Genomic DNA, 22,935 nt, shown 5'->3' on the forward strand with positions numbered 1-22,935 from the left:
AGACCAGGGAGATGAAAGCAGAGGCATTGCCCCTGGAGACCCCGGCTTTGAGTCAGCCAGACACGGGAGCCAGAGGCCCAGAGGCCAGCCCTCAGGGCTTTGGCAGAAAGTTGGACAGGCCCTTTGGGTTCAAGGCTCACAAAGAACCCAATCAAAACCCACACAAAGAAATTAGGTGATGGAGAGGAAAAAACTGCCAGGACAGATGTAGGTTGACTAACCATGGAGGATCCCTGCAAAATTTCGTGTGTCTTCGCTCTGGCTATTTGCTCTGCCTCTGAAGAAACCAAGCATCCTCCTCCCGCCCCCAACAAAGACCATGGGCACCAGAATGAGTTTATTTTGGCCTTTTCTCATCCAAAACTCCACATTAGGGGTTGGTACAAGCATCCCAGCTGGCAAAGGCCCATTCAGGGAGGACTCTAGAGACCCGTCTACCCAGTGCCCCTCCTTCTCCACACCCCTGGACACATCCTCCTAGGATGTGAAGCCATGAAGGAACCCGGGACCAGGTCAGCTGGTGGGAGGTTTTATCTGGGGACCCTCTGGGCAAAAGTCGACATCCTCCAGATGGGAGGAGCCGAAGGAGGGAGGAGAGAAGACAGAATAAATAACCCTGGCAGAGAGGTCCCTAGGAGGAGGTGGAGACACGGGGAGCCTGTCCGCTGGAGCCAGAGGCCCGCATTCCTTCAGGACAGCCGAGGCGAGTGCACGGGCCAGGTGTGCGGCTCACTTGCAGCTGAGAACTTCCCACTTACCCTAGTGAGTGAATGGGAAACCAGGCCGAGTAGCCAGCTAGAGGTGCTGGGGTATGTGGAGGAAGCATGTTGGAGTCTGAGTAATTTCCATGCGCGATGGAGGGAAGGGTGAGGGTGCTACATGTTGCCTAAGGATAATTTTCAAGCTTTTTTTTTTTTTCCCTCCCTCAGTGACTGGTTTACTGGGGACCCATCTAGAGACTGTCAGGGGATATGGTGAATGTGAGTGGAGACAGCGAACAGATTGGCTTGGGATGAGACTGGAATGGGATTTGGATTGGATCGAGTCTCAGTGAGCGTGTGGACAGGACACAGCTGTTCTGTGGTTGAAGCCCACTCTGAAGTTAGGATATGGGGGGGTCAGTCTGAGTGGGGCCTGGACTTAAGTTCCACCCTGGATTAGGCATCATGCTGTGGTTGGAGACTGGGATCTGGTCACCTCCTCTCAGTTCTGACCCTGGCTCAGCTCTCATCGGCCCTGTTCAAAAGCGGCTGCCCTGTGGTCTTTTTTTTTTTTTTATCCCAGGCACACCGAACACTTGCAACTTTTCAAACAAGGTCTGTTCTTTGACGCTTTGGGTCTTTGCCTTTGCCAGATGCACTTTCAAAACAAAAAAAATTAGATCAAGCCTGTCATTTAAACTCTCCTAAATTACTCTGAGTTAAGCCAAAGTCCCGGCCATGTTCTGCGAAACACCACTAGGTGGCCCGGCCCCTGCCCTCCGCTGACCTCGTCTGAAGCTCTCCTGTGCTTCGGCTCCTAGCCACCTTGACCTTTCTATTCCTGGACTCACAAACTCATGCTTTCCCAAGGCCCTTTCCTCTGATGGTCTCCCAAGCCTGAAATACTCTTTTCTTTTTTAAATCTTAGAATGGCTGCCTGTCATGATTTCATCACAGAGCAGTCAGTTAAGGTCACCTCCTGGGAGGCTGTCTCTGACCTGTCTGGACCTCAGCTCTATCCTGTCAGGGTGACTTTTCTTTAGTGCATTTTTCTCTGTCTGGAAATTTCTTGCCCATTTCTTTACTTTTCTCCTAGCATGTGAGTTGCATGGAAGCAGTGATGTTGTCTGTTTCACCCACTGTTTGTTTGATCTTCAGGTCTGATGCTATCTAACTGAACAGCGCTCTCCCCATAACCTTCTGAATGGGATGCTTCATTGCAACCTGTCCTGAAAGCCACATTTTGCAGTTGCTTCTTCAGGGAAGCCATCTGAGCTTAAAAACCTGGGGGAGCTGTTGCCTTTCTTCCGAGATGCGGCTGTTTGCACTCACCAGGGAGTTTGTTACCGTGTACAGTGACGAGAGGGTGTTTGTCTCAGTCTCTCCCCACATCTGGAGTGCAGGGAGCTGTTCCTCGCTCACTCTTCCCCTCAGCGTCTCCAGTTAAACTCAGGCAGAATTAGGATTGGCCACTCCGCAGTCAGGCGGACAGCCATTGTTGGAAGCAATGGTGACACTGAGGCATCTATCGTCTCTCTGTCCCACATTTGCGTGTAGCAGGTCTATGCTGGAACAGCTCCGCAGAGACACCCGTGGCTGCTTTGCAAGTCTCTAGAGCACCTCACTGGCTCTACTCTGGACGTGGAGAGGTACCAGAACTTAAGGAACTCTTCCTGAGAGGGACTTCATAGGGGACATTATGGTCTGACTCCACTACATAGGGTTAGGGCTGCAGTTTCACGCTGACTTTTCTAGTCCTGTCTTCTCAATGTTGTCTTGGTCATTAAAAATGAGGGCTGGAGAGATGGCTTAGAGGTTAAGTGCTTGCCTGTGAAGCCTAAGGACCCCGGTTCGAGGCTCGGTTCCCCAGGTCCCACGTTAGCCAGATGCACAAGGGGGCGCACGCGTCTGGAGTTCGTTTGCAGAGGCTGGAAGCCCTGGCGCGCACATTCTCTCTCTCTCCCTCTATCTGTCTTTCTCTCTGTGTCTGTCGCTCTCAAATAAATAAACAAAAAAAATTAAAAAAAAAATGAATGGCTCACATCTTACAAGGCTGACTGCTTCATTGAATCAAAGCTGGACTTAGGGCACGTTAGATGGAAACGATTTGGGTGCATGTGATTCTGGGGATACTACCCATATGGAGTGTTAACACAAAGGTCTCTCCTCAACAACCTTCCTAAATAATCAGGTGACAAGCTCCTCCATGTTGCCAGCCCCAGTACTGCCCCCGAAGTATGCCTCTCTCCACCCCCCAGAGCCAGAGTCTCCCAGGTACGTCTTGGCTTCATTCCAAGAACATTCTTTTCCAAATATTCTGACAGAGGCTGGAAGTAGCACCAGAGGTTTCCACACCATTGCTTCGAGTATGGCACATTCTGGGTATTTAACCCAGATAAGAGTAGAGACTACAGATTCCATTCCTCACTTCCTCTTGTTCTCCTTTCACACTTCATCTGAATGGGGAGAGCTGGGCAGGCATCGTGTTCCTTATCACGACCCTCTGGACTCGTAGGCCCTTGACTTTAGATTCCTTAGAGGTTGGCATGAACTAACTTCTACATCATTCTACACCATTAAGAAGATGGGGAATAGTGCAGTTGCCTGCTGCATTAGAAAGCATGCACATTTGGCCACATAATTCTTGTGTTGTTATCTGTCAACTGGGACTAATAATACTTGACAGGTTGGTGAAAGGCTTTATTAGGTAAGGAGACAGTTATAGAGGTCCGTCCTTTTCCCTTTCAACCATGGGACCTGCCTCTACCACAGCCTAGGAAGTTGGGGTGAGTAACCCCCATGTCCCCATGAAAGAGGGTCTTTACTGTCCTTTCCCTTAGGAGAGTACACCTGAACAGGTGTTCCATTCACCAAGCCCTTCTTGCCCTGAGGTAGATATCTGCAGGCTTCAAATGGTGTGGCACAGTTTAAGGCAGCCCAAGACAAGCTTTAAAGCCCTAAGAAGGTTCCCAACCTCATGGAGCCACCATTATCTCATCTTTCACGCAGAGGGGATGCAGGGAACGCCACCTGGCGCAGCTTTTCTCACGAGGATGATGATATCTACACACTGGTACTACATTATGTCTGGCATGAATCTCAGATAATATCACAGAAATGTCCAATTATAGTTATAGGATGTTTTCATTGTTCTTGGACCAGAAGATCAGAAGAAGGGGCAAAAAGGCCACGGTCTTCCATCTGCTAGCTTTTCCTTAGGCCAATGAGAGGAAAGGGATTCAGTTTTGAGGAAGAGTATGGAGTGGAGCTGAGAGCTGAACTCATTTTGGAGAGCAGAGTCCTGAAGGCCAGGACGAAGGAGAGAGGAAGGCTGAGAGCTTCATTATGAATTTGGACTCTGTACAGATGTCTGCTCCTACAGTCCTGAGAAAAGGCTTAGATGTCCCTCATAGTTGTTTAAAGAACATTCCCAGAATTTACTAGGATAGTTTGACTTTTCGGAGAAAACTTCAAGTACAGGGCTACTCCTTTGGGATTAGATAGTGTGTGGGCTTTCTAAAGAAGAAGAAAAAAAAAAATAATAAAATATTTTTCTTAGTTTATTTTTCCCTGATTGTGTTTTAATTTCAAAACAGAATTATTTAATTCTGATTTCTTTCGAAGCTCCAAACCACCTCTTGGGTGAGTACAGATGGTGCCAGTTATGAGCAGATGTTCAGAAGGCCACCTGGACATTGCTCTCTCTCCTGTCCTTTAGGAGGCTGCTAGTATGTCTCAGGGCTGGGAGGTCTAAGTGTGACATTATGCTATATGTCTGAATTTCTCTTCATTCATTCATTCACTCATTTCTCATTTCTGACTGTCCTTTCACCTCACTTTTTGCTGCCAAGGCACCTAACTTCCAGGCCAACGGGCTCTTCCTCGTTAAATTGCTGGCACCTCTGTATCAGTGCCCAGTGAGAGATTGAATGTATTTGTGCATGTGTGTGTGAGTTTGTGCACACAACAAATGTGCAACAGGGCTGAATGGTAACTAAGGTGAACTGGGAAAATGAAAACATTTGTGCCTTTTTAAAATTTTTATTTATTAGAGAGAGAGAGAGAGAGAGAGGGAAAAAAAGGAACAAGTGTGTCAGGGCCTCTGGCCACTGCAAATGAACTCCTGATGCATGTGCCACCTTGTGCATCTGGTTTATATGGGTACTGGGGAATCGAACCTTGGTCCTTAGGTTTCATAGGCAAGTACCTTAACCACTAAGCAATCTCTCCAGTCCTTGTTCCTTGTTTTCTATGTGTACTGCAATTTTTTTTACAATGCGCTTTGGCATGCTTTATCTCATAATTTCATAGCAGCACAATAAAGTCATTATTACTTTTTGTATTGTTTAGGGATATTCCTACCCCAAAGGTTTGGAACCAAGACCTGTGCTCCTTGTCCAGAGGATTCTGTTCACTATACCAGTCTTCCCTTAGAGGCAATAGAGTTTCTCATGCCTGTCTATGACTCGTTCCCAATATGTCTCCTAATGCAGCACATTTGATTCCTGGAGATCTGCTTGCTTTATGTTTTCTTGTGGGAATTGCTGGATGGATATTTGCCCCTCTGGAGCCCAGAAGCCTTCTTGTTAATGCTTCCAGGTGTGGGGTCCTAAGTCACCTCTGCTACCAGGCACAGACCATGCTGCATTCCTTCTTTGCATTTATTAGAGCTGTGGCATTGTAGGTGCTTCTCTTTTTATACTTCCTCACAGCTTGTGTCGTTCTGTACAAAAGACCACCCTGCACTGCACTTGCAAAAGGCTTTGCTCACTCTTCAAAGTTTTTGACATCCATCTGGCAATTTCTTTTTCTTTTACTCAAATATCTTTTCTAAGCTTCTATTAGCCAATTACATCAACACAAGACCATTTAACAGTACCTGTATTGATAAATTATAGAAAAAGAAAGTTACAGGCTATTTCCCCAACTCAGTTAAATTCATTTAAGTAAGACAAGAGTTATATCCATCTCTTATCATACTATAAAATAGCTGTTTTCTGACTTATCCCTTGGCTGTGTTATGGTCATTGAAGGAGTCTTCTGCTAGTCAAACTCAATTAATCTTCAATAAACATTAGCTTAGTGCTAATTAATAAAGATAGTGGGGTCCCTGGCACTAAGGAATTTATAATTCAGGGAAAAATAAATAGCTTTTATCATCAAGAAGATACATACATGAAAAAAGACCTAAATAAAGTTATTTTTGATCACAGAGCAGGAAGAGTTTAATTATACCCAGGGGAAAGGAGCTTAAGCACAAAAGCATAAGAGAGGGAAAGTAAGCCAGGACATGGAGAATGAGTGTAGGAAACTGAGGAGGAATCTACGGGAGAACAATTTTTTATCCTTGAAAGAAGGATGAGAAACAAAAATGACAAAAAGACGCAGAGCCATGTGGATCAAATGTACGTTTATGAAGCAGCGTTTTAGTGTTGCTGGGACACAGGGGCATGTGTGGTGTTCACTTTCCCTGGAGAGATGGAAACAAACGTCTATTCACTCCACATGGGGCACTGATGACACATTCACGAAGCGGCGCCATCAGAGTCCAACTTGGCAAACCAGGGGCCACTTACAGGACTGCAGGTGTGGGGTTACTTAGAGAAACATGGATGAATCACAGGCAGCTGCATCACCAAAAACTCCCAGCCCAGCAGGGAAGCTGCATCCTGGGAGCTGTGTGCATGAGCTGCGTGCGCAGCATGCAGACGGGAAGCTCGGCAGGCCAAAGTCCCTTCTCCCCAGCAGGTGGTGTCTGCATGGCCTTGGAGAGAAACCTTGTGAACCATGTAAGCTTCAGGAACTTCCTGGGATTTGTTAGTTGTTTTCTGCCCCCAACCTTGTAAATTTCAGCTACTTCCCAGGTCTCAAGGAGCCTCTTTCTAGAGAGGAATGTTTCAATTCAACAGTGGTGAGGAGAAAACTAGGCCAGATGCTGAAGGATATGTTTAGTCATAGTGCAGGAGGCATATTCTACAGGAGGTATGCCTGTATATCCTAGCATCCATTTGGATTTGCATTGTATTTCAAAAATCAAGGCAAAGGCTTGATTTCATCTAGTCAAATTATTGGCCTTATATTGATGAAGAAATTTCCACTAGAGACATAGCAGTCAGCACCAGGGCATTTTTTTTATGTGAATGTTGACCACCCAAGGAAACAGTTAACAGTAATACATATACATATACATATATATATATATATATATATATATATATATATATATATTTGCACATATTATATGTGAAGTAGTATGTTAATTAATCCTCACATCAAACTCATTAGGTAAGGAGTATTACTAATATTTTAGAGCTGAAGGGTTATAAATATCAAGTGATATACCCATAACACACTGCTCATGACTGGGATTTGAATGTGTTATTGTGAACCTCATTGTCTTCAAAGTTATGCAGTATTAACTCTGTGAGATTTTGATTTGGGGTATGTGGTGCTCTATGTGCTTGAAAGACAGTCAGGTTCTTTTCTTTAGAGCTATGGACGTAAGTCTCAGAAGAGAATTCAGAGATCCCTAAGTGGATTTGAGAATCAAGAATTTATTCACAGAAAAATGTATTTACTAAAGAGAGTACAGTTGTTTTGGAAGAGAGTATAGAGTAAGAACATTAGAGGTAAAACTATTGAGTTTATAATCATTCAAGGGCAGGAAGAAAAGGGTTATGATCCAGGCAGGATACCAGGAACTAGTGCTGAGGGAGGGAAGGAGGGAAGGGGAGAGAAATAGAAAAAGAGAAAGAGAGATAAAGGAGGGAGCTGTTCAGTGTTACTACAAAGGTGCTGAGGAAGAAAGAAGGCATATTTATGATTTGGTCTTTTTTCCTGAAGTTGTAAGTTAAGTATGTTTTCCCTGCCTCATGTCTTCTCCCTTTAGCATACTGAATTGAACTCTATTATCCTCTGCCCTAAAATACATGTTCTTTGTATCCCCCACCCCTTTTTTTTTCCCAAGGTAGGGTTTCACCCTAGGCCAGGCTGACCTGGGATTCACTGTGTAGTCTCAGGGTGGCCTCGAACTCATGGTGATCCTCCTACTTCTGCCTCTCAAGTGCTGGGATTAAAGGTGTGTGCACCACCATGCCTGACACTGTTCCTTGTATTCTACTAATTTTTGTGTCTGCTTGAGGGGGCTTCTGTATGACAACTCAATGATGGAAGAATGCTTATTGCCACATTCTGAGCCAGCAAATAATACACGTCTTGCTATAGTTACCTTCTTGTTGCTGGGACAAATAGCCAACCAGAAGCAGATTATGAGAGGAAGGGGTTTATTTCAGGCTTATAGAATCCAGGTTAACCTTCATCAAGGTGGAAGGAGCTGGTTCACTTCATCATAAATCTATAGCAGAGAGACAGAATGAATAGCCGCAGCTTGAGCTGGCTCAGAACTTACACTCAGGCCTGGACTCCAGATCTGCCCCCAGTGATGCACCTCCACCTGATGGAGACTAAGTAGGAAGCTTCATCAAAAACGCCTGAGGCTATGGAGCTGCTTACATTTAAACCATCAGGCGCATACACACAGAGTATATACAGATACACACAAATCCACAGCCCTTTGTATATGTGAATTCATCCAACCATCTAATGAGAATAGTTGCAAAATGTTGCATTTTGTGGCCATTTTTTAAGTGAAATTAAGGTTCCTAGAACACTAGCACTGTGATGCTGAGAAAGCACATCTGCTAACCAAGGAGACCCTAGATGAATGATGAGGCTATCAGCGGGTCTACGTGAGGTAACAAGATGCTTCATCTACCAGGTGAGACAGAGTGGGATGGCACATTTCATCTTCTTACGCAGTTGGCATATGATTTAAAGCATGTGAATTATTTGTTTCTGGATTTTTTTACATTTGATATCATAGTAGACAGCTTCAGGTCACTGAAATGGACTTCCAGACCAGGCACAATTATGGAAGGAAGGGATATTTATTGAAGCTTACAGATCCAGGGGAGATTCCATAATGGCAGAAGAAGTTGGGCGCCTCGTAAAGGATCAAGCAGAGAAAGAAAAAGCCACAAGCCAAAGAATCCAAAGGCCACACCACAACAAGTACACTTCAGGAACTCCAGGCCCTTTGCAATTCTTTAGACTGGAATCACAACTTCCCATAATACCTTAGGGCTGGACCCTATGGTCTACCCAGTGCTACCTCCTCCAGGCAGGTGGCTGCAGATCCAAACTACAAATTAATGAAGCACTGGCTATATGGGGGCAGCATCTATTCAAACTACCACCAATATTTTCAGGTTTCAGTTGACCATAGGTGATTAAAATCAATGAAAGTGAAACCATGGATAAGGTGTGTGTGTGTGTCCATATTGAAAGAGTGTTTCCACGAGGGGCATGAAGGTGCCGGGCTGGACAGGGGGAGAGGCTAGGCAAGGCTGTGGTCTCAGTTGGCAACCAGCCTCAGCGTCTTCAGATGTCTCTGAAGCACAAGTTCATCACAGTGTTGGTATAATAGCTATAAACTATTATAGGAATTAATGAGTCAATGAGAATAATCAGGCAAAATCCACTTCAGAGAGAGGGAGAGAGCTTTTATTCGTACGTGGACCTCTGCTGGCTAACACCTAAAACCAACAGAAGCCCTAAACTCCATATTGTGCTGGGCTTACACACCTTTCACAATCCTTTGAATTCTCCTGTGCTCAGAGAGGGGCGAGATTTACATCCATGAGTGTCGGGTTCTGTGTACAGGCAGCTGTCTCCTGAGATAAGGTAGTCACATATTGTCCAAAGGGGTCGAGCTCAGGGTCACAGAATTCTTGTTCACTACCATCAGAGGAATCTCCCCTGCTGCAGCTTCAGAGGAGGGAAATGCAACGTCTGTCACTTCACTGGAAGTCCTAGGAGCATTTAAATTTCTTATAGCTACACTGATTATATCCCGTCTAAACTAATGTAAGCTAGAAGCATTAGATACATGGTATTCCTTTAATACTATGTTGCTTAGCAACGATGTAGATAGCATTTACAGGGTACTAAACATTATACGTAATCCATAACTGATTTAAAACATACAGTAGCATATACACAAGTTATATGTAAATGCTAGACCATATAAGGAACTTTAGCATCTGTAGATTTAAGTATCTTAGATGTTCTAAACGAAGAGATAACTCTCTTTTCTCTCTCTCTCTCTCTTATACACACACACACACACACACACACACACACACAATCACTTTTATAACCAAATTCAGTTTGGATCCGGCCTGATCTCTGCTACAGGATTGGTTATTACTCCACTGCTTTTAACACTATAATTACAGGATCAGTACTCCAATGGTGTTGATTCTATTCCTAGGTTGGGTAGGTCTCCTAGAAACAAAATCTAAAAGATCCTTGTTCAAATAATATAATCCATCCCCCCTTCATCTGTGGGATATATACATCTATGTGGGTTCTTGAAATGGAATCCTATATATATACCATGTATTTGCTTAAACATATAGGCCTATGATAAGCTTTTAACTTATCAATTAATGGATGCCTTTATGGTTTCTCTGGCATATCCAAATTACCACCCTTGGCATCACTACCCTTGCCAGCTGAAAGCAAGGAGTCTGACCCTTTATACCCTTTCACCAGGCAGTCACTAGATTCATGACACATACTGGTACCTCCTTGGTGAAATGTCTCCTTTTTGGCTAGGGACAATTTCCTAAAGGAAAGGGGGAGCTGTGGGCCCTTGGCACCTATTGCAGGTGGGAGACAGGTGCTTTGGATTTTTGCATTAGGTCTGAGTGGGACACCAATGGCATCCATTCTTTTCCTGATATAAACTGAGTAGTCTGGATGCATGTAAAAACTCTGACTGGACATCTGGGCAACTTTTAAATATAGAGTTCAAGATAGAGTTAGTGTCAGGTTTTTAAAAAAATATTTAGATGTGTGTGTGCAGGGTGGGGGGTGGGGCAGGCATGCCAGGGCCTCCTGCCAATGCAAGTGAACACCAGATACTTGTGCCACTTCTTGTGTCGGGTTTTATGTAGGCAGGGGGTGGTGACTGGGTTATTGAACTTCAGCCAGTAGTCTTGCAAGCAAACATCTTTAGCCATTGGGCCAGTTCTTAGTTCCAGGGTCAGGTTTTTATTGGATTAGGAGTTGTTATTTTAAAATAAGACTGAAATAACTGTCAAGTATTGTGTCAGTGTTAAAGTTTAGGTTAAGGCTAGAATCAGAGTGATCATTTTATTAATGATGAGGTTAGGTTTTCAATGTTAATGTTTGCTGCAACTAGATTGCTGTATTGCTACAGTAAAGCTCCAATTCACCTTAAAATAGTCTAATGAAATGATTAGAATTACAGCCAATATTAGGCATTTTTTAAAATTTAGAATTTCACCCCTTTGTTAATAGCTTCACTCTCCAGGATATGGCAATAGTTTAGATCATCAATAGAGTCAGTATTGAGCAGAGAGGAGTGCTGGTATACAGTAGTACAAAGGAAGTGGGGTATTGTTTTACCATCTAAGACCAATGCATACTCAGCCTTTCTTTGCGCAGTAAATGATTCCATAATATGATCAGGATTTTGTCATAGTTTTCCCTTAGGATATAGGTATGCTTAGCAAGTGGGACTGAGTAAATTCGCACCTGCTACTGGATTTCTGATCAGATTGCGTTTGGAACTGGATCAGGGTTTAGATAGGCAACAGGATCAGAGTCTTGTTAGATGTGGTGAAGGGTGGTGTGGCGTTGGGACTCCTCAGGGTCTGATGATGGCTTGTGTTTGCCTTCCAGCCTCTCCCTGCCCAGAACCAGTCCTCGCTCAGCCGCTTCAGTATGGTGGGCACCCATGGCAACGAATCCAGTGCCACGTACTTCATCCTGATCGGCCTCCCGGGACTGGAAGAGGCTCAGTTCTGGCTGGCTTTCCCGCTGTGCTCCCTATACCTTATCGCTGTGCTGGGCAACTTGACAATCATCTACATCGTGCGGACAGAGCGCAGCCTGCACGAGCCCATGTACATCTTCCTCTGCATGCTTTCCGGCCTCGACGTCCTCATCTCCACCTCATCCATGCCCAAAATGATGGCCATCTTCTGGTTCAACTCCACTGCCATTCAATTCGATGCATGTTTGATACAGATGTTTGCCATCCATTCCTTATCTGGCATGGAGTCCACGGTGCTGTTAGCCATGGCCTTTGATCGCTACGTGGCCATCTGCCACCCTCTGCGCCACGCCACGGTGCTCACGTTGCCTCGCGTTGCCAAGATTGGCATGGCTGCGGTGGTGCGGGGCGCTGCGCTAATGGCACCCTTGCCCGTCTTCATTAAGAGGCTGCCTTTCTGTCGTTCCAATGTCCTTTCCCATTCGTACTGCCTGCACCAAGATGTCATGAAGCTGGCTTGCGCGGATATTCGTGTCAACGTCATCTATGGGCTCATCGTCATCATCTCTGCCATTGGCCTGGACTCGCTTCTCATCTCCTTCTCATACCTGCTCATCCTCAAGACCGTGCTGGGCTTGACGCGCGAAGCCCAGGCAAAGGCATTTGGGACCTGTGTCTCGCACGTGTGCGCCGTCTTCATATTCTACGTGCCTTTCATCGGGCTGTCCATGGTGCACCGTTTCAGCAAGCGCCGCGACTCCCTGCTGCCCGTCATTATGGCCAACACCTACCTGCTCATTCCGCCCGTGCTCAACCCCATCGTCTACGGGGTGAAGACGAAAGAGATCCGGCAGCGCATCCTGCGTCTTCTCCACGTCACCATGCGCAGCGAGGCTGCTAGGGATCAGTGATCAAGCCTCTTTCCCCTTCAAAATCCTCCCGTTCATATTTCAATCCCGACATTTCGGAAGACAGTATTAGGAAAACCAATTTTTCTTAACAAAAATACAATTCAGATCTTTCAAAGATAAAACTGGTTGGGGGGATCTCTGTGTGGAAAAGGCTGTCAGGAGGACAGGGTACTTCTAATCTTGATTTTCAATGTTATTTTTCTTTTGGTTTTTCTCTACATGATTGCTCAGCCCTTGAGGTACTTTTGCTTGGAAGATTATTTCCATTTTACCACCCAGTCCAAATCTCAGTTGTTTTTCATTGATTGTTACAGTATTCTGATTCAAGGGCTTAAGCATGAAAAAAGGAAGATAAACAAGAATATAATAAAATTAGATAATCTTATTTAAAACTCTGACTTCCTTTTTAGAATCCTCACTCATTTTGTATCTCGGAAGACAGGATATATCTGGAATTCCTTCTTCAAAACCACCACCACTGAGAAAAAATAATTGCTTTTCTTTTTTAGTAGCAGGCCTTGAATGAAGATTGAAAGTAAAGCCCTGACATTTGCCTACATTAATGAAAGATGGCGCACTTTGTTATGAGAGTTTTTGTGGCTCATGGACACTTTTCCTTATTTAAGCTCGATATCAACTGTTTTTACTTAGCAGGAATACTATCAGTTTTTTCATTGCACTAATAGGGAAATTGACATTTTATGGGAATCAGTATATTACATAGGATAAGTAAGCTCAAAAACAGAAACAAAATGAAGTCTATTCATGTCTAATTCTATATTATGTAGAAGAATTATTTGACAGACCAGCAAGATAGTGAGTTATGGATTTCTATAGCCCTGTGTTTTTAGAGGAGCTAGTTAATCCTTTTTTTTAAAAATATTTTTTAAAATTTATTTTAGAGAGAGGAAGAGAGAGAGAATGGATGTGTGCATCTGGCTTATGTGGGTCCTGGGGAATCAAACCTGGAGCCTTTGGCTTTGCAGGCAAGCACCTTAACAGCTAAGCCATCTCTCCAGCCCTATTTAATCCTTTTCACTTCGCAAGTTGTTCTGAGGAATTTCCTGTCAATAGAGCTCACGGTTTTAGTAATGTCAACAGATATTGCTCACTGTCTTGGCCAAAGAGTGTATCTGGGGGTTGTCGACCAGTGATTTGTTTGGGAAATAGTGTAATTAGCTGTGGATTCCCCAGTATATCTGAGGGACACCAGGTAAGAAGTAGCTGAGAAATATCTAGCAGTTAGTGACATAAATGCAGAACTTGTTACCGCAGACCAGATTGAGTAGAGAGGGCGCCCCATGTGGCTGGCCAGGAAACAAGGTGAAGGAAAGGGCCATGGACTCACAAAAACTGAGGAGGGCGTATATAAACACAGCAGGAGTGAGAGCTGCCCTGCAAAGAAGATCATAATAGGTTATATCCCAAACCTATGGGAGAGGAAAATACGGAGTGCTTCTCTGTCAGCTGTGTTCAGTGTGGCTATGGCCTTGAGGCCCCCTGAGAGCACCACAAGCCAGGAACAGTACTGCCAGGAGGGTTGCTGTGTCAGGGGCACAGAAGGAGAACACCAGGCATGGACTGAGGTCATCAGCTACAGAAAAAAGTGCTAGCAAGAGCCGAAGTGAGGCTGGAGAGTATGAGACAGGCAGCACAGGGGGAAGGAGGATAGAATTTCCTGAACATAGTAGCACAGAGTCCTACTTGGGACAAAGAACATAGAGGCAGCTTGAACCAAACTGCCGAACAAGAGGATTATGGGAAGCATGGAATTGTCTAGGTCCAGGTGAATAGTAGTTAAAGCAGGAGCATCAAATGGGGTCAGGACAGACCTCGGCCACTTTGAACTGCACAGAGGGACACCCACTGTTCTGAAGCACCCTGACATTGGGATTGAGAGAATGACATTGAAAAAGGTGCAATTAGTAATGTGATAGATGATGTAAACAAAAATCTCAGAATCCTACAAATATAAACATATTGGAAATATAATTAAAATCTTCAGTAAATTTACCATCTAAACCTAAAAATAGATTTTAAAACACCATTGTTAGCATTTTGGTATTTATTATTTCAAGATTTTAATATGTACTTGTATGTATGCTTCTGCACAGGCATATGATGTGTGTGTGTGTGTGTGTGTGTGTGTGTGTGTACGTGCATGTGTAGCATATGGCTTTTTCGTGTGTATTATTTTAAAATTTATTTATTTATTTATTTGAGAAAGTGACAGAGGGAGAGAGGGAGAGGGGGAGAGAAAGGGAGAGGGAGAGAGAGGGGGACAGGGAGGGAGGGAGGGAGGGAGAGAGAGAGAAAGAGAAAGAGAGAGAATGGGCCTGCCAGGGCCTCTAGCCACTGCAAACGAACTCTAGACACATGCACCACCTTGAACATCCGGCTTACATGGGTCCTGGGGAATCGAACCCAGGTCCTTTGACTTTGCAGGGAAACACCTTAACTGCTAAGTCATCTCTCCAGCCCTTTGGTGTGTAGTTTTTATGAGACAGGGTCTTATGTACCCAAGGTTGTCCTCAAATTTGTTATGTGGCCCAAGACTACCTTGAACCTATGAACCTTCTGCCTCTATCCCTCAAGTGCCTGCTTTGTATTCAGAGCCCTTTTAGGAGGCATACATAAATGCATAACAAATTTATTAGCCAGACAGATTTAATGGTTTTTCTAGGGAAACAGTCAGTACCATGGGTTTCAGAAGGAATTTCAGACACATGATAGTAATGTGCCCTGGACAGATTCATGGCTGTGATCCAAAATAACCATTTTGTGATTGCAAATATACTCACAGCTTCTACCATCTGCTACTTTGTGTTCCCAACAAGGACTAAATATCAGGACAGTGGTGAAACTGCAGCAGGAGCCACATGATCTCTAGACCAGAATTCCATCCTGCAGGCTCCCGGGGTTCTCTGAAAGGGCCTGGAGCGTAAAGTGGAAATGAAGGGAGATGTGGCATTTTCCCCTCTCTCTTCCTCTGAACAGAGTGTGTGTGGTGCCTGCATTCAGAAGTGCGCAGCACAGAGGCCAGAGAACTTCGGGTGTTCTCTCTTGCTCATCCACATACTTCCTTGAACTGGTTCTCCACCTGCTCCAAGGTTACGGATGTGCTTGAACACGCCCAGCTTTTTACGTGGATTCTGGGGCAGGAACTCAGGAGGTCTCAGACCCTCCCAGGTGCTCATGCTTACACAGCAAGTGCTCTTAAGCCATGAGCCTCCTCCCTCGCCCCAGGTGCTGCTTCTGTTAAGAGACTCAGTTGTAAAGTCAGCACCTTGTTCTGGAGAAACCTTCGTCATATGCCTCCCAAGTGGGCATCTTTTACTTTCCCTGTTCATGTGGATGTATCCTCCTAGCTTTGGCCCAACTAACTCAAAGACTTGGACGATACTTTGGGTCTTAGAGATGTCTGAATGATATTAAATCTCAATATCTAACTCACTCATTGTTTTCTAGGTTTTCTTCAGGAATATTCCATAAACATGTGTTCTATATTATGACTCCTGATATTCTCCAGTTTCACACCTGTGCTTTTGGTGGTGACTGTAACTGCACACAGATCTCCTTGACTTGGACATGCATTGCCTCAGTCCTAAACTACGTCTAGTTTATGGAAGTTTTTCTAAACACAACTCTGATTATCTTAGTTTTCTTCTTAGAATCTACCAAAGGCCTCTTATGCTTCCCAGACAGGATTCAAACGTCTCAGAGTAATAGTTATCCTGAATTAGGTTCATATTCCCTTTCGTATCTCCTTCTGTTTTCCCATCATAGAAATCATTTTCAACATATCACATGATTCTGCTACTTTATCGACTTGCTGTCTCTCAATGATTTCATTTCCTTTTCAGTATCTGTTGTAACTTTTCCATTGTCTGAATAGCTTGTTGACACTTTTCTTCTATTAACACCTTGTAAAAATGAAGCCTTTTGTGAATCAATCGGCCAAAATTTTTTGGCTCTTTAGTGTTTCTAGACTTTTACATACAACAGGACTAGTTCTAAGTCAGAAAAGTTTGAGTATGACCCCTGGGTCATTGATTAATATTTGTCTTTAATAATACACTGTTAGTAAACTGTCTCATATTATTTCCTTAATTAAGTTGCAGTAAGACTCTTGAATGCAATGGACGTACAGGAAGAGATCCTTCCCTTGTGTCTGGGGTTCTGTAGACAAGTAGACATGAACTTGGGAAAGGATGTAATACTGGTGGTTTAGGGCTTCGGGGTCCACATTCATTGTTCATCACTTAGACATGAAATTCTCAGGTTCGTTGATAGAACCTTACTGCTTTTTATCCTTGACATTATTCAAAGGAAGCAGAGCCTTTTATACTCCTAAAGGAGCCAAAGAGGATGTGGGCCTTTGGATCTGAGAAAGTGAAGAAGAATGTTGGTACGGAGAATGTGGAGATCTGGAGAACTGAAACGGGACATGGAAGCAAGAGCAGTTGTCAGCAGTAAACTTCACTGCGGGAATTGTCAAGCTCAAGGCAGGTGGGGTCTCCGGGAGAAATGAACATATTTATAAAGTAGGTAACAAGAATCTGTGCCGAGGCAAGAGGGACAATATCAGCTAATCATTCCATTTGTTTATTCTATTAAACCATGACCATTTATGGAAAAAAGTTATTAAAGTGGGACAATATTTCTGGGAGGCTAAGGAGACAGGGAATTTAACCTTCGTAGCTTTTAGTTACTATAGACAATAACCTGGGCTTGCTCCTTGTCCTCAAAACATCTTTTCTTTATTTTCCACCACTGATATAGGGCAGAGTGGTGGTGTAGAATATAATTGATTAGTGTCCCTGGCCCAAGTTTTGCACATGCATGTAACATACTTCTAACCTGTAATTCATACTATTAACTTAAAATATTTGATAACTGATCTTCATGTACTGGGCACAAACAAAAGAATTAGTGTATTATTTGCAGTCCTATACAAATGGGTTATTTTCCCTTCTGGGTGCATCTTCTTGTATTTCCTTTTCAAATGCTATGGCACAGCCATATCTAATGCATATTATATGTATTATATATAATGTATATATATAATATATATGTATATATTATATATGTATACATGTATATATACAATATATATAATACTATGTATATGTATTATATATATTGCTATATATATCAGTGTACATATTATATGTATTATATATATGTATATTATATATATCCATATATGTATGTATGTATGTGTGTGTGTGTGTGTGTATGTGTATGTGTGTGTGTATATATATATATATATATATATGGCAAACAAACTCCAGATGCATGCACCACCTTATGCATCTGGCCTTATGTAGGTACTGGGGAATCAAACCTGGGTCCTTAGGCTTCACAGACAAGTGCCTTAACTGCTAAGCCATCTCTCCAGCCCACATGCTTACTTTTTCTAAAAGTACAAACTTTCATATAATTCTATTTTTCTTTCTCTCTCTCAGTTTTTGTTTGGCCTTGATTCAGTTTTTCAAGGAGAAGTAAAAATGATTGTCTTCTTTGTAGAAATTTCCCAGTTTTTCCAGGCAAGCTGTACCAAACACTGATTTGTACTGTTTAGTAGTCTCCTGTGCAGGTATTTTTTATGACCCTTGTTATTCTCCAGTATGGTTGTGCTTTCACATGTTTTTCTGTTGGTATAAGATTGGAAGCTTCTGGAAATAAAGGAGCATGTTTCATATATTCACCAGTTTTTAATCCTTATCATTGCTTCTTTACAAAGTAAATGTGAAACGTGAACATAAACATGAATGAGCTTGGTGGTCCTCTCCCCACTGTCAGCATGGACTAGCAAGTTTTAGTGCTTGCTACAGCAACTTTCATTTTACCTGGCCCATACTGCGTTGTTAATATTATATTTTATTTTATTTTTGAGAGAGAGACAGAAAGAGGGAGAAAAAGGGAGGGAGGGAGGGAGGGAGAGAGAGAGAGAGAGAGAGAGAGAGAGAGAGAGAGAGAGAGAGAGAGAGAGAGAGAGAGAGAGAGAGAGAGAGAGAGAAAGGGAGAGAGAGAGAATGGGCACGCCAGGGCCTTTCAGCCACTGTGGATGAACTCCAGACATGTGCGCCCCCCTGTGCTCATGTGCGACATTGCAGGCTTGCATCACTTATGTCTGGCTGTATATGAGACCTGGAGATTTGAACAAGCGTTCTCAGTCTTCGCAGGCAAGTGTCTTAAATGCTAAGCCCTCTCCCCAGCCCCATACTGCATTTTAAATTTCAGCAGCTGGCTGGAGAGATAGCTTAGCGGTTAAGCACTTGCCTGTGAAGCCTATGGACCCCTGTTACTGTCTTGATTCCCCAGGACCCATGTAAGCCAGATGGCACAAGGTGGCACATGCATCTGGAGTTCCTTTACAGTGGCTGGAGACCCCTGGGGCGCCCATTTTCTCTCTATCTGCCCCTTTCTCTCTCTGTTGCTCTCACATAAATAATAAATAAATAAATAAATAAATTTCATCAGCCTTGGTCTTTTATGCATAGCACCTTGAGCATGGCCCCTCTGATGGGCTTGGACTTGACACTGTAGATGATGGGGTTGAGCACAGGAGGTACCACCAGGTACACATAGGCAACAAGAGCGTGCACAATGTGGGGCAGACGCCTTCCAAAACGGTGGATCATAGACACACCTATGACTGGGATGTAGAAGACCAGGACAGCTAAGATGTGAGAAATGCAGGTGTTGAGGCTGCGGATGCGCTCCTTGGGAGAGGCCAGCCCCATCACAGTATGAAGGATCAGGGTATAGGACAAAACAATGAGCAAGGAATCTATACCCACTGTGGATAGGACTACATAGAGTCCATACAGGATGTTGACGGTAATGTCAGCGCAGGCACACTTCATGACGTCAGCATGGAAACAGAACGAGTGGGACAAGAGGATCTTTCCAGGGCAATAGTTTAGCCGCTTCAGCAAGAAAGGCAACGGTAAAAGGGACAGAGTCGCGCGGGTTGTAATGGCTATTCCAATCCTGAGGATGACATTATTTGTGAGGATAGCTGCATAGCGCAGAGGGTTGGAGATGGCCACGAAGCGGTCAAAGGACATGGCTAGGAGCACCGAGGACTCCACCACAGAGAAGAAGTGCAGGAAGAACATCTGGGCCAGGCAGCTGTGGAAGTCAATGAAACGGTAGTCAAACCAGAGCACAGCGAGTGTGGTGGGCAGTGTGGACAAGGTGAGGCCCACGTCACTGAGGGCCAGCATGGACAGGAAGTAGTACATGGGCTGGTGAAGGCTGGGAGTCCTGCTCACAGCCAGGAGGATGAGGCAGTTTCCAGCGAGTGCCACAGCGTACATGGAGGAGAAGGGGATGGAAATCCAGCCATGGAAGGCCTCCATTCCTGGGATGCCAATCATGAGGAAAGCAGGTGGCTGAAAGAAGGAGATGTTGATAGAGGACTGGGAAAAGGGCATCTTTGGAGATAGCTGAGTGCTCATCTTCAGGAAGATAAGATATCTTCAACTGGGCCACACATGGATAGGAATCTAGGATGAGAGAAAAGACTGAGCTATTATTGAGTGTAAGAGGCTAAGACCTTGAGTTTTATGATTGCTTTACCATTCACTGATGAGTATAAAATTATAATATTGGAAACAAAATCTTCACAGGCTCTACTCTCTATTATATTCCGGTGTGTATGCAAGCTCATCTCTTAGTACATCTTCTCCTTTCGTCAGAAAGCTATTACAGTCTTCAAAAAGATCTGACTCCTTTCAAGCACAGGACAGTGAGGACTGGATGACCTTATCTTGTAAAGCTTACCATCTCTGAGGTTAACCCCTGGTCTGAGCTGCCTGGATGAGATTTTACCTGCCAGGCAACAGTAGTCAGAGTACAGCCCAACTGGTCTCACTGGTGCCTATGTATTGCTCATGTTGAGGCTATTTCCAAGTGCTTGGAGGGAAATGAGGAGGTCTTGTTTGAAGAGAGATGAAAGCTATTAGAATAAGTAGGCAGAGAGAAGCTAGGAAGGATGAGTGCATCATTATAGACTCCTCCAAAGAATATGAGAAAGTCAGAAGTTGCTTTATTTTTTCCCCCATGGCTCTGAAATCAACAGCTTCTGAGGGCATCTTACCCTAGACTTTTCTATTAGACACTTTTTTCATGTGAAATAAATTAAATCCCTACACATCAGAAGCAGGAGACTTCCGATAAGCCTACATTTCCTCAGCACTGTGCAGATGGAAAGCTGGGCTCCTGAGTGGCAGCGGCTGACCTCTGGCAATGGCCCGGCCTGTTTGGGTTGTTGTAGTCTTGAAGTTCAAGTCTATGCACGTGTGAGTCCAAACCCAGCACTCTTTCCTGTTGACAGAGAGTATGTGAAATATGAATTTTGTTACTATTACTTTGCCTAACATTTTATATTTCTCACGATCACTCATATATGATTCATCTAATTCTCACAGTTATTGTGAAATGCTGACCCTGAAGAATTGCTATTTCTATTTTAGGTATGTTGTAACTGAGGTTTCAGGGAAGTGACTTGTTCATGTTTCTCCTCTTAAAAATCCTTAATAGTTCCCTTGTGATGAGTGATAAGATGTTTGTGTTATGGCCTGCATACTACTGTGATCTAACATCTGCCTAACCTTCCAACCTTTCTTGCAGGGTGGACTACGTCTTGTTCAGGATTCTTTAGCCATGCCAGTTTTCTCATTCTTCTAAATACTAAGTATCATTTTCTCAGAAAGCTGCTGGGATGACCCTTAACCACTTGATTTCCTGAGCCATACCCCCATCCCTTACCCCATAGATTTTTTTTGTTGTTGTATACCACTAGATTGATTTTTAACATTTTATGATACTTCATTCCATGATGATTTTCTCTCACCCAGTAGACCACAAGATCCAGGAATGCAGAAGCAATAGCATTTCATTTGTTAATACATTATTCTTACATAGAGCACTACTTAGTACAAAGTGAATGCACCATCAATGTTTACTTACATGGGTGAATAGACAATAAAATGATCATGTCTTACATACACAAGAAAGAAAAGAAAGGCTATGTCTTCTTAGGCTTCAGATACTAGAGTAGATGTCTGGTTTAGAATAGGAGGGAAAATGCAGTCCTAGCCCAGTAAATCATGCATTCTACACTTTGGGTAAAGCCGCCACATTTGATTTGTAGTCAATTGATTGCACATATGTACAATAATCCTCTAAGAAGAGTTTAGTTAAATTTCTATGTTTTATTATTATTATGATTATTATTTTACCATGTCAACAAGGAATCTCAGGCAACTGATCTAATTGTACTCTATTTTCAGAAGTCTGATGGGGATACCAATAGACAAATGCGACCTTAGAGTATGTCAACAGATGTTTTGCACAGGGGTAAGGCTGATGCCTGTCTTCTCACTGATTCATTTTTCTCTGCCCATCATAATTACATCTGCGCTCTACTTCTGGGCATTCAATCTAGAGATTACTTAGAAGTAAATTGCTCAGAGTGTGACTTCTTTTTAAGGTAGGGTCTTGCTCTAGCACAGGCTTACCTGGAATTCACTCTGTCCTCTCAAGGTGGCCTCTAACTCATGGGCGATCCTCTTAATCTTGGCCTCCCAAGTGCTACCATGCCTGCTCCATTTTTTCTCATATAGTTTTTTTTTTTTTTTTTTTTTTTTTTTTTTTAGGGAAGTTGCTCTGGTTTTGTTTGTGTTCTCAACTTACACACCGTCTCTCTTCCTGTCCTCCAACATTCTGTACGGGTTTCTTAAGTGATCTCGACAAACCTAATGTCTCTAAATCACCACAGTTAAGTTGGCATACTCCCGCTGCACTGAGCTCACTGTTTCCTGGGTCAGGATCATTTCACTGCCTTAGGTTGAACTAAGTGCTGGTACTTGGCTGTGCATCTTTGTAAGGCTGGAGCGTCAGACAACTTTAGCTAAAGAGGCTTTAAGTGCTTCTTTCAGGTCTCTAAATTGAACTAACATTAAACACACAGCATAAAGTAGATGCTTTAATTTTTTTTAACTGTAGAGAGTTAGAGAAAAATCTTTCTGGATTTATCCAGGCTATGCTACCATTGTATTACACTGGGCATCGAAGACACATATTAGGAATTTAGTCAAGGTTGAGTGAGCAATAAATTGAACAGCACTACTATTTTTTTTTAAATTATTCTCTTATTTATTTACATGTAGGATCAAGTCTCCCCCACTCCCTGTGTGTGTGTGTGTATGTGTGTGTGTGTGTGTGTGTGTGTGTGTGTGTGTGTCTGTGTGTGTGTCTGTGTGTGTTTGGACATACTAGTGTCTCTTGCCATTGCAAAGGAGAGCCAGATGCTTGCAACACTTTTTGTTTCTGGCTTCATGTGGATGCCATGGAATTGTTCCTGGGCCAGCAAGCTTTGCAAGCAAGTACATTTAACTGCTGAGCCATCTTTCCAGATCCCACACTACCTTTTAAATAGCTTCCA

General features: G+C 43.5%; 2 protein-coding genes across 2 annotated transcripts; one reads left to right on the forward strand and one right to left on the reverse strand.

Moving 5' to 3' along the window:
- The first annotated feature begins 755 nt into the window (after positions 1-755).
- LOC101596367 (olfactory receptor 51E1) lies at positions 756-12,476 on the forward strand. The gene is made up of 2 exons (XM_004650749.2): positions 756-762; positions 11,472-12,476. The coding sequence occupies exon 2, from the start codon at positions 11,514-11,516 to the stop codon at positions 12,474-12,476; it is 963 nt and encodes a 320-aa protein (XP_004650806.1). The 5' UTR covers positions 756-762; positions 11,472-11,513.
- Positions 12,477-18,958: 6,482 nt separating this feature from the next.
- On the reverse strand, positions 18,959-19,921 carry LOC101596076 (olfactory receptor 51I2-like). Its single transcript, XM_004650748.2, has one exon. The coding sequence runs from the start codon at positions 19,919-19,921 to the stop codon at positions 18,959-18,961; it is 963 nt and encodes a 320-aa protein (XP_004650805.1).
- Between the last annotated feature and the right edge of the window lie 3,014 nt (positions 19,922-22,935).

Source organism: Jaculus jaculus, chromosome 3 (genome assembly GCF_020740685.1).
Source record: "Jaculus jaculus isolate mJacJac1 chromosome 3, mJacJac1.mat.Y.cur, whole genome shotgun sequence".
NCBI lineage: Eukaryota > Metazoa > Chordata > Mammalia > Rodentia > Dipodidae > Jaculus > Jaculus jaculus.